Source organism: Oryzias latipes, chromosome 14, assembly GCF_002234675.1.
Source record: "Oryzias latipes chromosome 14, ASM223467v1".
NCBI lineage: Eukaryota > Metazoa > Chordata > Actinopteri > Beloniformes > Adrianichthyidae > Oryzias > Oryzias latipes.
In genome coordinates this window covers 13,267,781-13,280,047 of record NC_019872.2, presented here as the reverse complement: position 1 = coordinate 13,280,047, position 12,267 = coordinate 13,267,781, and the positions used below count along the sequence as shown (strand labels likewise).

Below are 12,267 nucleotides of genomic sequence, written 5' to 3'. Positions count from 1 at the left end.
TCAGACGCTGATTGTTTATTTCAAAATAAGATGTACAGCTAGGCAGTGACACATCCTCAGACACACAAGAACTCGGGTTAATTTGTAGTTTTTCTGTTTTCACAGGGAGAACTCAGACAAAGGAGCGTTTCATCAATGAGGGGGTGTACCGTATTTCATTATAACACTCCTCCTCTTCAGCTTTCCTTCCTCGCCTCCTTCCGTCCTGTCCAGTGCGATGAAGCCATAGGATGAGCATCAGCAGGGCCAGTAGCAGGAGGCTCATGGCCAGCGTCAGCAGGACGGCCTGCAGAAGGCCGGAGGGGCCGACTTGAGCTGCGGGAACAACCACACGACTGATATGAACTACACCCCGATGAGGGGGCGGGGGGCACACGTCCCGTATGGACACTCACTGGTGTAGATTGACAGGTTGATATAGCAGTTCTCTGTTCCCAGGACGTTGGAGGCCGAGCACCGGTACAAACCGGACATCTGAGAGGACACGTTCACGATCCGCACTGAGCCGGAAAATTCCCCTGAAGCACAGAGAGACATCTATGTCAGTCCAACAAACACACTTCAGGTTTCTGCTTCCCCAAGGTTCCATAATTTCACCTCTGTGTCATTCTTCCAAAAACAAAAAGGTACTCAAGTCAGTCAAAATCTGCAGGTTTTAAAGATTGTGGAACACTGACCCTCCCTGTTGACAGGAAGTGGGATTTCCTCGGGGGCCACCTTGGCCCAGCGGATGTCCGGAGCGGGGACCCCCTCTGCCACAGAGCAGGAGAGCCTGACGCTGCCTCCCAGCTGCAGATCTCCATCCCACTGGCAGATGGGCAGTGAGGGTGGCTCTGCAACACCGCTGAATGCTGAATCTCTGCTTTTACTCTAACTTTTACTTTCAGAGCCTCTTTAATTATCCAATACTCACCCAGAACATTCAGCACCAGCTCTCCTATGCCAGGATCTGCAGCCTCCGGTGGGTTGTTGACCATACATCTGTAGACTCCAGCATCCGACACTTGGGTGTTATTGAGGACAATGTCGGCACTCACGGGTAGACCTGTCATCGGCAGGTAGGAAGTAGTTACATCTGATTATCCTATGGTTACAAAAATAAAAGCATAAGTGGTGCTTCCCAGTTTAGTACCTGTAAAAGCCACCCTGCTAATGAGGGAGGGGTTCTCGATCACCTGGCCGTGGTCAAACACGATCACCTGGATGCGATTGTGAAGATGAAGCGTTCAGCTCTCCTGCTCTCTCTGTTACGCTGACTCAGCTTTGCAGCTCTCACCTGTATGGGACTCTCTGGGCTGGAGAGAGGAGCCATGGTCCAGATAATGTTGAGTCTGGAGAGGTGGGAGGAGGTGAAGAAGGAGCAGGGGAGGATGACAAGATCGCCTCTCACCACCTCCAGGCTGGACTCCCTCACCAAGACCCGGAGTGCGGCTGAAAGCGCCGAAGAAGAAGAGATCATCCAAACTTTTCGCTTCGCTTTCCTGTAAACACTCGCCTCCATCACAGTGATCAGGAGCCCCTCCTCCCCTCTGCACCCTCCGGGCCCTTTGTGCTGCGAGTGGGGGCTGAGCGTATTAGTGGTTAATTACACTTGACATCTTTGAGGGTTGAGGCAGAGCGATTGGAGGGAGTGGAACAACGAGGCCTGTTCTCTGGGAGGAGCTGGTTCCTGAACGCATCACCACCATGTCTGTGCAGCTCAGAGGCTCTTTGAAGCTCAAAACGTCAAAGCTGCAATCGTCCTTCACGAAGACGCCTCTTTAACCCTTGTGCTATCCTAGGCACTAGGCCACTAGACAGTGCTCTGAACCTTTTTTCTTCAATGATTTGTGATCTTCTCTGGTGTCCATGGATTACATGAAATCTTTCCACCTTTATCCACCTTTGTCATGGTAGGAAGAACACGTCAAAGTAAGGGTGGGGTCATAGGATGGCACAAGGGTTAAATGCTCTCAAAAGCAACGTTTTCTGAAACTTCTCACTGAAGTCCAACTTTCCTAATAGAAAAAAGGGATCCTCTCCAAAGACCTGACTCTTTTCTCACAATACTGCATCTAAATCACTTAGAATATCAAAAGGCAGCGGCCAGACTAGACTTACCGTTCTCTAGAGAGGTGAAAGCTGCAGACAGAATCCACAGCATCCATGCTGCAGAGGAAGCCATCGTCCACAGGAAGCCTGACTAAAGCTGGCCAGAAAAACCAGGCATGCATGAGGAATCTATTGAGCGATGCCACCAGTCCCTCCTCCCCCTCAGTTCTCCCCCCTCTGTTCTGCTCTGTCTGCCTGGGATGGATACCTCACAATCTGCAAAGTTGACATGAATGGTCTTTTTTTTTCCATTTGTCTTTTTCTTCACTTGGACTCTCAGAAGGACGATCAGGCAGACACACAGATGGATCGAATGGTAGAAAGGATGACTCAGAGGGAGACATTCTTAGTCCAAACGCTCCACTTATCATCCAAAGGAATCCCAAAGCTACCGTTCAAAAAAAAAAAAGTAAGCCCAGGATTTTCTGCAGCTGTCACTGGAGAGGAGGGAGGTTCAAAGAGAAGCGTGCGACACTGGCGGCAGAAAAACCACGGGGTGATGACGATAACATCCTACTCTCATGACCTGTGGGCTCAACAATCCAAAGTCTGAGGATTTACATAAAATGTTTCTCTGCCTGAAGAGCTGACAACAAACCCAACTTTAATGCTGTTGCAGCTGTGCCATAAGGGGAAAAATACAAGACAACCTGTCAGATTTAAGGAGCTTTGTGTGATTGCACAATCTTACTCTGCAGCAGACAAACTCCAGTTTGTAAAAAAAAACAGGGCATGATGGGAAACTCAGGCGATACATTGAAGCATGGAGTAGCGCTCAACCTTCAGCTCCTGGAAAAAGCCAGCTGCTTTCTTTTCTCAGTCATTGGGCGAGGCTCCTCAACGCTATTCTGCAATGTGAGATTATCATTTAGTACCAAATAGTACTTTGAGCGCACAAATATTTGTATTTATTTTACCTTCAGAATGAGCATTTTGTGGGGGAAGATTAGTATTTTGTGTGCAAAGAAATGCTAATTTGTGGCTACAAAATACTAATTTTTTGTCAAAATGTCTTAACTTGAGGGAACAATGCAACATTATTTTTTTAATGTCATGTCCAGGGCTCCATAGAAAGTAAAAAGAAAAACAACAGCATCTCTAGACAAGTTTAAGGGAGTTTCCTTTTATTGTCTGTAAGGTGTACATACTGGTGTCCAACCAACAGTCCTGCTTTTCTCTTCTGGACCGCCCTCGTAGATTCTGCGAGTTCTGAGCCTCGCACACCGATGGCACCGGGTTAAAATCCCCCACCAATGTATTCAAATAAAAACCAGCACTTTGTGCGTTTCAGCTTTAAGAATATTCCAGAAACCAATAAAAGAAAAAGAACTACAGTGAGAATTATTTTCAAGAGGACATAGATTTTTTTTCACCTGATGTACATAAATATACAACACAGTATGGAATACTGTAAACCAGGAATTTCAGCTGAATAGTTGTGTGTGTGTCTTTGTGTGTGTGTGTGTGTGTGTGTCTGCACATCTGTGCTTCTAAAAGACAAACTGCAGCTCCTCTTCACAGATTGCTGTGCAGAAACACACACAGACACACAAAGTTGTCTTGACTTTGATCTGTCGTAGCAGATAACGCCGCTCCTCATTTTTAGATAAAGCTAATTCTGACATGAGGGGGGGGCCACAATAAATAGAAAGAAGGGAGAGACGGCAGACGGGCAGACAGGTGGGTGGAGTGATGCCGCCTCTGCTTCTTCGGGGTAACTGGGAGTGACCTAAAGGCGTCTGCCGGCTCATCACAACAACATGGTGACGGGTTTCTCCAGGAACTTCCTGAACTCGGCCAGCCACTGCGCCCCCACCGCCCCGTCCACCACCCGGTGGTCGCAGCTCAGCGTCACTGACATCATGTTGGCCACGTCGAACCTGCAAGAACCAGAGTGGACGCCGTATTAGGTGTGAGCACGGCTCGTCGGAGCGCAGCCGTGGCGTCACACTGACCCTTTCTCGTTCTCGGCGGGCAGCAGCCGTTTCTCTGAGCCTCCAACAGCCAGGATACAGGCCTGGGGGGGGTTGATGATGGCGGAGAAGTTCTTGATTCCAAACATCCCTAAATTTGAGATGGTGAACGTTCCTCCCTGAAGGAAGCAAAGCCAGATCAATACGACGTTCATCCGATATGCACAATAGGGATTGACAGAGGTTTACCTGGAACTCATGAGGCTGCAGCTTCCCCTCCCTGGCTTTGGCAGCGAGAGCCGCCACGTCGGTACCGATGGCGGCCAGGCCTTTGATGTGGGCGTTGAACACGATTGGCGTGATGAGCCCGCTGGCTGTGCTCACTGCCACGCTGACGTCCACCACATGATTCCTGGAAACAATCTCAAACTGTCGATACTGTCCTGCTTGTGCTGAGCTGACCATGCTTCGAGCGCCCCCTGCTGGCCCCCCTTCAGAATGAGGCTGCAGACCTCATTACTAATTGGTTGCTATGGAAACGTGCTTTTGTGTAAAAAAATAGGAGTTTGCTCAAGTGGATTTTGATGATCACCTTGCAGTTTTGTTTTTTACAAATATAGAAAACTTTCTATTTATAAAACAGGTTTTTGTTTTCTGTTTCTTTTTAAATTTTAATTTAATTTTGAATGATTTCATTTGACCTTTTGCTGAACCTGGCAACACGCTTCATGTAACAAAACAACACAATCACGGCCGACAGTACGTTGTCCTACTCACTGACGAATGACTGTGTCCATCCAGGAGGAGTTGCATTCTGGGACTTTGAGGCAAGCCAAGGCGCTGGCTTTGATAATGAAGTCATTCAAACTCAGCTTGATGTTCTGGGATTTCACCTCCTGTAAAAACAGAAGCGGCGTCTTGGTAAGGGGCCAAACATGGCGTGTTGAGAGGTGGAGCGGCGTCCCACACTCACCTCGTTCAGCTCCTTTCGAAGCTCCAGCACTTGGTCCATGTTGACGTCTACAGACAGGTAATAGTGAGGGATGGTCTGCTTGGACTGCATCAACCTCTGAGCGATGACCTGTAAGGGGAGGGGGGGGACACGCGTAAACATGCACTCCAGAATGGATTCAAAACTCCTGGTTTAACGGTGGGGCCGTGCAGACTTCTGCCGGCAGAAAAGAGGAAGCCGTGCTGAGCGCTCACCTTGCGGATGTTGCTGATGGGGAAGTCTGTGAAGGTGCCAGCTGGAGCAGCGGGTGCAGCAGCGGGTGAAGGAGGAGCTGCTGCTGCTGCTGATGGAGAGGGAGCAGCAGCTGCTGCCTGCCCGCAAATACCAGTCATTTGGCAAAATGAAAAATAGAAAAATCCCAGCAAATATTAAGACTCAATCTCTAAGGCAACAGCATTTTAAACAAACTCTGAGCAATAAACACTCGAAATCTTAATTATGATTTACTTTCATGATAAAAAAAATAAACCAAAAGTTGGGGATATATGTGGCTTTACTCACGGGTGCAGCCTTTGGAGGAACAAAGCTTTCGATATCTTTCCGAGTGACGCGTCCATCAGGTCCAGATCCTGAGCAGGAACCAGAAATACATTTTATCTAATGCACTTATATGAGCAGTATGTCTGCATGCATGCATACATAGATGACTGTATGTACATATGTATGCATGCATACATGCATGTTTGCATGGATGCATGCAGACATGTATGCATGCATGTATTGAATGAGCTGTATTTTATTTCAGAGCGGCTGATTCTTTTCCTGAAAGCTCTAGCGCGTTCGTTGTGTTTTGGTCACCTACCGCTGACCTGAGCCAAATCGATTCCCTTCTCAGCTGCCAGTTTCTTGGCGAGTGGACTGGCGAAAACACGGCCCTTCCTTGGCGCCGCTGGAGCTGCGGCTGCAGAACTGGGTGCTGTGGCTGCAGGCGCTGCAGTCTGCAGGGAGAGCACAGAGAAACAATATTTATTAAAAGGACCTGTCCTAAAAGAGGGGGGGGTTTTCTCCATTTTTGTCTCACCGCTGCAGGGGCTGGAGGTGGTGGGGGCATGGAGGCCTCTGCCATCCCAGTCTCGATGTAATCCTTGAAGGCGGCGATGTCACTTTCTTTTTCTACTATGATGCAGAGCGTCTGTCCCAGAGGAACGTCCCGAGTTCCCTCTGGGACCAGGATTTTGGCTAAATATCCTTCTTCCTGGACCTCGAATCCTGCAGACAAACACACAGAGCATCAAGTCTGTGTCATGCTCACACTGGTCCATCTGCAGCCAGAGCCCGTTTGGGTTTACCGATGGTCGCTTTGTCGGTTTCAATCTCTGCAAGGAGATCTCCTTCACCGAGCTTCTCGCCGACCTTCTTCTCCCAGCGCTGCACCGTTCCCATCGTCATGGTGGGAGAAAGAGCAGGAAGTGCGACCTAAAAACCGCACAAAAAAACAATGTTTAAATGCGTTTCAACAAAAATTAACGAAATCACTGAAGCACCAAAAAAATAACTCCTGCCCTGATGGCTAACCCCCTCAGAAAGTGTGTCCCATCTGCACAAGGAAGAAGACTTTCCCTAAAAAATATCAGCTTTCTGATAAAACAATGAATCTACACAACTATTATTGTTGCCTCCCGGTAAGATACTTCACCATAGGCCTGCACGATTAACCGCAAATTTATCGTCATCGCAGTATCAGGCCAATGCGGTATGCATACCGCAAAAGGAGGCAAAATGGCGATAAGTCGCCTCCTAATAAGGTTACATAAAAGCTAAACTATCTCTTTGTAGTTTTAAGTAACGTATCAAATAAAGCCCTTTATGCATTCAACCAATGGTATGGAGCTCTTCGTGTCATTGCCCAATCAACTGGAGCCCCCTAATGTTAGATACCCGCCTTCTACATAGTGCTGGAGTATTAAAAAAAAAACTACGTACTTTTTTCATCCGACATTTGACCAAACAAGACTTGCAATGGCTAACAGCAATATCTCGGAGGACGTGCTCATGGCGAAAAAAAAAAGCATGTCGATTATTTGGAGGTACTTTGGTTTCAGGACGGGCGACGTTCTCCAAACACAGGTACTATGCAAAACATGCCGAACACCTGTGGCAACCACCCGAGGAAACACCAGCAATCTCCACCATCACCTTCAATACAACCACGAAGATCTGTTTAAAGAGTTCATGACATCTAGGGAGAGCAAAACACCTGCTAAGTCAGAGAAAAAAGAAGAGCTCGGCAGGCCAACAGACGTCCGTATTTCAGAGTTTTGCGAGTGGAACTCCTTATGAAAAAACTTCAAAGCGGTACAAAGAAATAACAGAGGCCATTTAACATTTTTTGGCAAAGTACATGATGCCAATAAACACAGTGAGCCGACAGGGCTTTGTCAATTTGATGGACAAAATGGACCGGAGATATCAAATCCCTTCACGAAATTACTTTTCACAAGTCGCCATTCCACAGATGTATGAGACGTGCCGCAAGACCGTTACGTCTGAATTGAGCCAAGCCGGATTTTTTACAAGTACCACAGACCTGTGGTCAAGCCGCACGACTGAACCCTATTTGAGTTTTACGGTGCATTTTCTCACTGCGGACTTTGAATTAAAAACGCGTTGTCTGGAGACCGTGTATTTCCCGGAGTCGCATACAAGTGAAAACATAGTGCACGTATTACTAGACGTGCTGGCAAGCTGGGAACTTGAAGAAGAGCGACAGGTGTGCATCACCACGGACAACGGTCCCAACGTCGTTAGAGCCACGGAGCTCAACAAGTGGGTCAGGCTTCAGTGTTTTGGACACAGGCTGCACCTTGCAATTGGTGAGTTTATTTAAGATGGATCTTTATGAAAAAAATATGTAAATTATTATCAAACTATTTTGAATAGCTCCAAGATGTTAAAATGACAGTATAATTCGAGAACATGCAAGTCGTGATTTAATTATTCACTTGTAATGACTTGTTATTCATTTTTAAATTATTATACATTTCTAATGTTTTTTTTTTTTTACAAACAGGTTTAATAATTAGTTATTTTTTTGTGTGTCTTCCTCTTATTCAAGAAAATTCCATCAAAGATGATGCCCGCATCGCTCGAGCCATTGGCCTTTGCAAAAAGCTAGTTGGACATTTTTGTCACAGCTGGAAAGCCAAGACTGCTGTGAAAAAAGCACAGAAGGATCACAACCTCCCTGAGCACACACTCGTCACTGAATGTCCAACAAGGTGGGGTAGCAGGCAGAAGATGATTGAGAGAGTCCTGGAGCAGCAGCGGGCCATTTCTGATGTTCTCTCAGCAGACAAGAAATCCAGGCATTTGATTCCTACTTGGCAGGATGTGGATGTACTGGAATCTGTCAACCAGGCATTACACCCCCTGCAAGACTTCACAGATGCTCTGTCAGGTGAGATCTATGTTAGTGTTTCATATGTGAAGCCAGTCCTCCACCTGATGAAGACATCAGTGCTCGCAGAGAAGGAAGCGGATGGTGATTTGACAAAATCAATCAAGAAAAAAATCCTTGACTACTTGATTACAAAATATGAAAATCCAGCTACCCAAGAACTTCTGGACATGGCGTGTTTCATGGATCCCAGATTCAAAGCCAGCTATATCAGCACTGATCAAGTCTCAAACATCAAGACCAGGGTGCTGTCAGAAATGGAAGCAGTGGCACAAAAGGTTATTCATGCATGCATGTTTTTTTCCAGAGATGTTTCTTTTGTCCAAAATCTTTTTTTTCCTCATGTTTTGCTTTTGTTTTAGGAGAGAAGCTCCACAGATGTAGAAGCCAAGACCAATGATCCACCCAGTGCTCCGCTGAAAAAGGCAAAAAAGTCACTGGGGAGTTTCTTCAAGACAAGCCCACTCCCCAGCTCATCTGTTGCGCAATTGTCACAAGCTGTAGAAGCTGAGCTTAATAGCTACCTGCTGTCTGCACCCCTAGACAGTGAAGAAGACCCCTTGGCATGGTGGAAACTCCACCAAATTACATTCTCACAGCTGAGCAAGCTTGCAAGGAAGTATCTCTGCATACCTGCAAGCAGCTCACCTTCAGAGAGACTTTTCAGTACATCAGGAAACATAGTAACATGTCAGCGCACATGTTTGAAACCAACAAAAGTAAACATGCTGGTTTTCCTTTCAAAGAACTTGCCATAATGACACATACTGATGCTGTCCTTTATAGTTCATACTAGGTCACGTTTAAGTTGTGGGCCTCTATCTTTTTTCTTCATTGTTCATTTATGTTTTGCCCACAGCTATAGGTCTTACCTTTTTCTCCTTTTTGAAAAAGACTTGGATTTTAAGTTATGTTGACTTATTTAATAACACTTGCAGTAAAATGGAAATGTAGGAGACACCAACTTATTTTATTCCTGGGCATCTATATATATTTTTTGTAATCATTCATCTTAGTTTTGGCAAGTTCTATGGTGAATATATTTTCTTCTTTTTGAATAAAACTTGCACGTTAATTTAAGTTGTGTTGAATTATTTGAATAAAACTCACACTGAAACCAAAATGTATTGGTATTTTTGCTTTTCTATTTTTCCATTTATCGCAAGTCATACCGTCATCGCAGTTTCAAACACTGATCTCGCATATCGCAGATTTTTCTAATATCGTGCAGGCCTACTTCACCATAAGCCAGTTTTGCAGGTAAACATCAAGACTACACCCTGAAACAAAAAAGAAAACCTTACAGCTCCGACTGTAATCAGAGTTCCTCCTGCAGGAGCACGCCTACCTTCAAGTGTGGCGGGTAGGAGCTGCCCGGCGCTGCGGGGGGTGGAGCAGCAGCGGTTGGAGGAGCAGGGGGAGGAGCTGAGGCTGCAGGGGGAGGAGCGGCGGCAGGGGATTTGAGAGAATCCAAAGACACGTCCTTAAAGGCTGCGATCATGTCTGGGCTGAGATGAAACACAGATAGGATCTTTTTTCCAGCAGAAGTCTCTCCTGCTCCCAAACCTTCATGACAAGCACCGACCTTTCCACGGTGATGCAGATCACTGATCCAACAGCAATGTCTCTGGTGCCTTCAGGAACCAGGATCTTCGCCAGGTAGCACTCATCCATTACTTCAAAACCTACAGTAGCTTTGTCCGTTTCCACCTACGGAAAGCGAGACAAGTGTTTTATTATTTAAAAAAAAAATAATCTGGGTGGATCTGGGAAATATTGTGCGCCCTTCAGACCTCGGCTATGAGCTCGCCCTCGCTGATCTTGTCCCCCTCCTTCTTCTCCCAGCGGGCGATGGTCCCCGTCTGCATGGTGGGCGACAGAGAAGGAAGCTCCACCTGCAACAAACAAACCCGAGAGGTCAGCGAAAGACGAGGAGGCTGCAGGAACGCCCACCACAGAAGAAGGAGGAAAAGAACTAGTCACTGGTTATGGTGTCAGCGTCCATCACACCACATCATACCACTCCGCTCAGTAAACACCAACGATTTCAACACAGCTGTGGACCTTTTGGAAGCAGCTGAGGTCAACAAACAGAAGCTTTGAGCTAAAGGTAAAAATAAAAGAAGCTTCCAAACATCCGCCATGAATCTGAGACACAAAAACAGCAGCGAGGGAGGAGATGGAGAAGATTTCTGCTTAAAAAAAGGTTATTCCTGATGATTGTGGCTCCTCAACTTTACTGAACAAATAGATACTTTTAGATTCATGTTTTAGTGTCTGAGAGACTATATTCTCCTGAATATGTGTGGAAGAAACAAACCTGTTGAGTAAATATATAAACCACTCTCAACTACTTCCTATTAAAATACCTTAATACTTTGGTCAAAAATTCTAAATTGATGCCATTTTGATTCATAACACTTTCAAGCTTTGCAGAATAACTTTTATCATAGTTAGAAAAGTTTCAATTTCTTAAATAAATAGCAAAAAATTGCAATAATGGAAAACTGGATTTGGTGTAATTGTTAATAATTTAATCTGATATAAAAGTCCAAAGCTATAATAATTGTGATCAAAACTTTTCAAATGTTTTTATTATTTCAATTTCAACAGCTAAGATTTTTTATTCAGAATGAAAAACTAATACAAGTAAAATATGGGGAATCGAACCAAATCCCTGCAGAACAACCATCTATTTCCTGGATCTGAGAAATGATTATTGGGTCGGGATGTAGCAGAACTTTACAGAACCTTCACAGAACCAAAAGTTGTTGTTCCATTCAGATATAGTAGAGGCCGAACCCTAAACACTTAGCCTTAAAGAGCATTTTTAACAATCTGTGGTTACTTCTGCGGGTTGGGAGCCTGTCACCTTCACCCAGCTGGGCTGCACCAGCAAAGCACGGTGAGCACCGGAGCCGCGTGACCCTGACGGTTCTAAGCTTACCTTGTTGTGTGGCGGCAGACTGTAGAACCGTGTGTTCGGGCCGGAACCCACCAGTTGGGAAGACCGTAGCAGGCCGGCTCTGTGACTGTAGACCAAGCCCAAGGCCGACGTTCGTGACCCGGCTCCGCAGTGTAGCCGCCTCTCACCGCTGCATCTGGGGCGGGAGCCAAGCGCGACAGGCCGGGCTGGCAGGACTCTGGGCCCGGAGCGACCACACGGCCGGAGCCGCAGCAACAGACGCAGCATGTCCACTCGAAGCGGAGGCCACACGGAACCAAAACAAAAGTGCCCGAGACTACGAAGGAGAAGAGACCTTCCCCGTTTTCTAATGACCTCCTCACACGACACTTTACGGCTCTCCTCCAAGGGTTGCCGTCACTGCGCTGGAGGTGTCGTAAACGCTACTTGTTTCGATTTCGACCAAGGAAAAACGTTTCAAACGTTATAAAAACAAAAAGGAAAGAACAAACAAAAATAAAATTTTAAAAAATATAATTTTATTCATAATACATTTTCCAAACGTTTAAATATGTTCAAATTGCAAATTAGTTTACTGCAGTCCTAAAAGTGTCCACACAGTGGCAGTATAGCAATATTTTTTTGATTCCTTCGCACACCCACAAATCAAACTTCTTCATAGAATAAATAAAAAATGAAATAAAATTAAACTTGACATTTTGAAAATGTCAACAAAATAAACATATAATTGACAGCTAAATAAAACAGTGCAGTCATGTATCCTACTATTTATGTCTAACATGTTACTTTTATAGTTTTTCAAAAATATTTATTTTGTGGGGATACTATTAAAGATAAAAATTAATTACTAAATTTTTGATAAGATGGCAGTGTTTTATGGCAAGGGGGAGACAGAAATAAAAATTATTTAAAGTCCTCTAAATATAAA

The 12,267-nt window shown here is 45.5% G+C and overlaps 2 protein-coding genes and 1 long non-coding RNA gene across 3 annotated transcripts; 1 reads left to right on the top strand and 2 right to left on the bottom strand.

Moving 5' to 3' along the window:
• On the bottom strand, positions 1-2,462 carry LOC101165580 (immunoglobulin superfamily member 11-like). Its single transcript, XM_004076437.4, has 7 exons — positions 2,101-2,462; positions 1,277-1,431; positions 1,133-1,199; positions 914-1,045; positions 678-833; positions 396-518; positions 1-315 (listed from the first exon to the last, which is right to left on the bottom strand). Exons 1-7 carry the CDS (start codon positions 2,162-2,164, stop codon positions 113-115), a joined length of 900 nt encoding a protein of 299 aa, XP_004076485.1. The 5' UTR covers positions 2,165-2,462; the 3' UTR covers positions 1-112.
• A 728-nt stretch (positions 2,463-3,190) lies between these two features.
• On the bottom strand, positions 3,191-11,750 carry dlat (dihydrolipoamide S-acetyltransferase). Its single transcript, XM_023962291.1, has 14 exons — positions 11,361-11,750; positions 10,207-10,308; positions 9,999-10,123; positions 9,762-9,921; positions 6,306-6,432; positions 6,038-6,225; positions 5,819-5,954; positions 5,518-5,585; positions 5,211-5,327; positions 4,978-5,085; positions 4,782-4,900; positions 4,254-4,416; positions 4,047-4,183; positions 3,191-3,971 (listed from the first exon to the last, which is right to left on the bottom strand). The coding sequence occupies exons 1-14, from the start codon at positions 11,604-11,606 to the stop codon at positions 3,842-3,844; spliced, it is 1,926 nt and encodes a 641-aa protein (XP_023818059.1). The 5' UTR covers positions 11,607-11,750; the 3' UTR covers positions 3,191-3,841.
• Positions 9,914-10,547, top strand: LOC111948623. Its single transcript, XR_002874577.1, has 2 exons — positions 9,914-10,072; positions 10,259-10,547. It is a non-coding gene; the product is annotated as an uncharacterized LOC111948623 (long non-coding RNA).
• Positions 11,751-12,267: the final 517 nt, after the last annotated feature.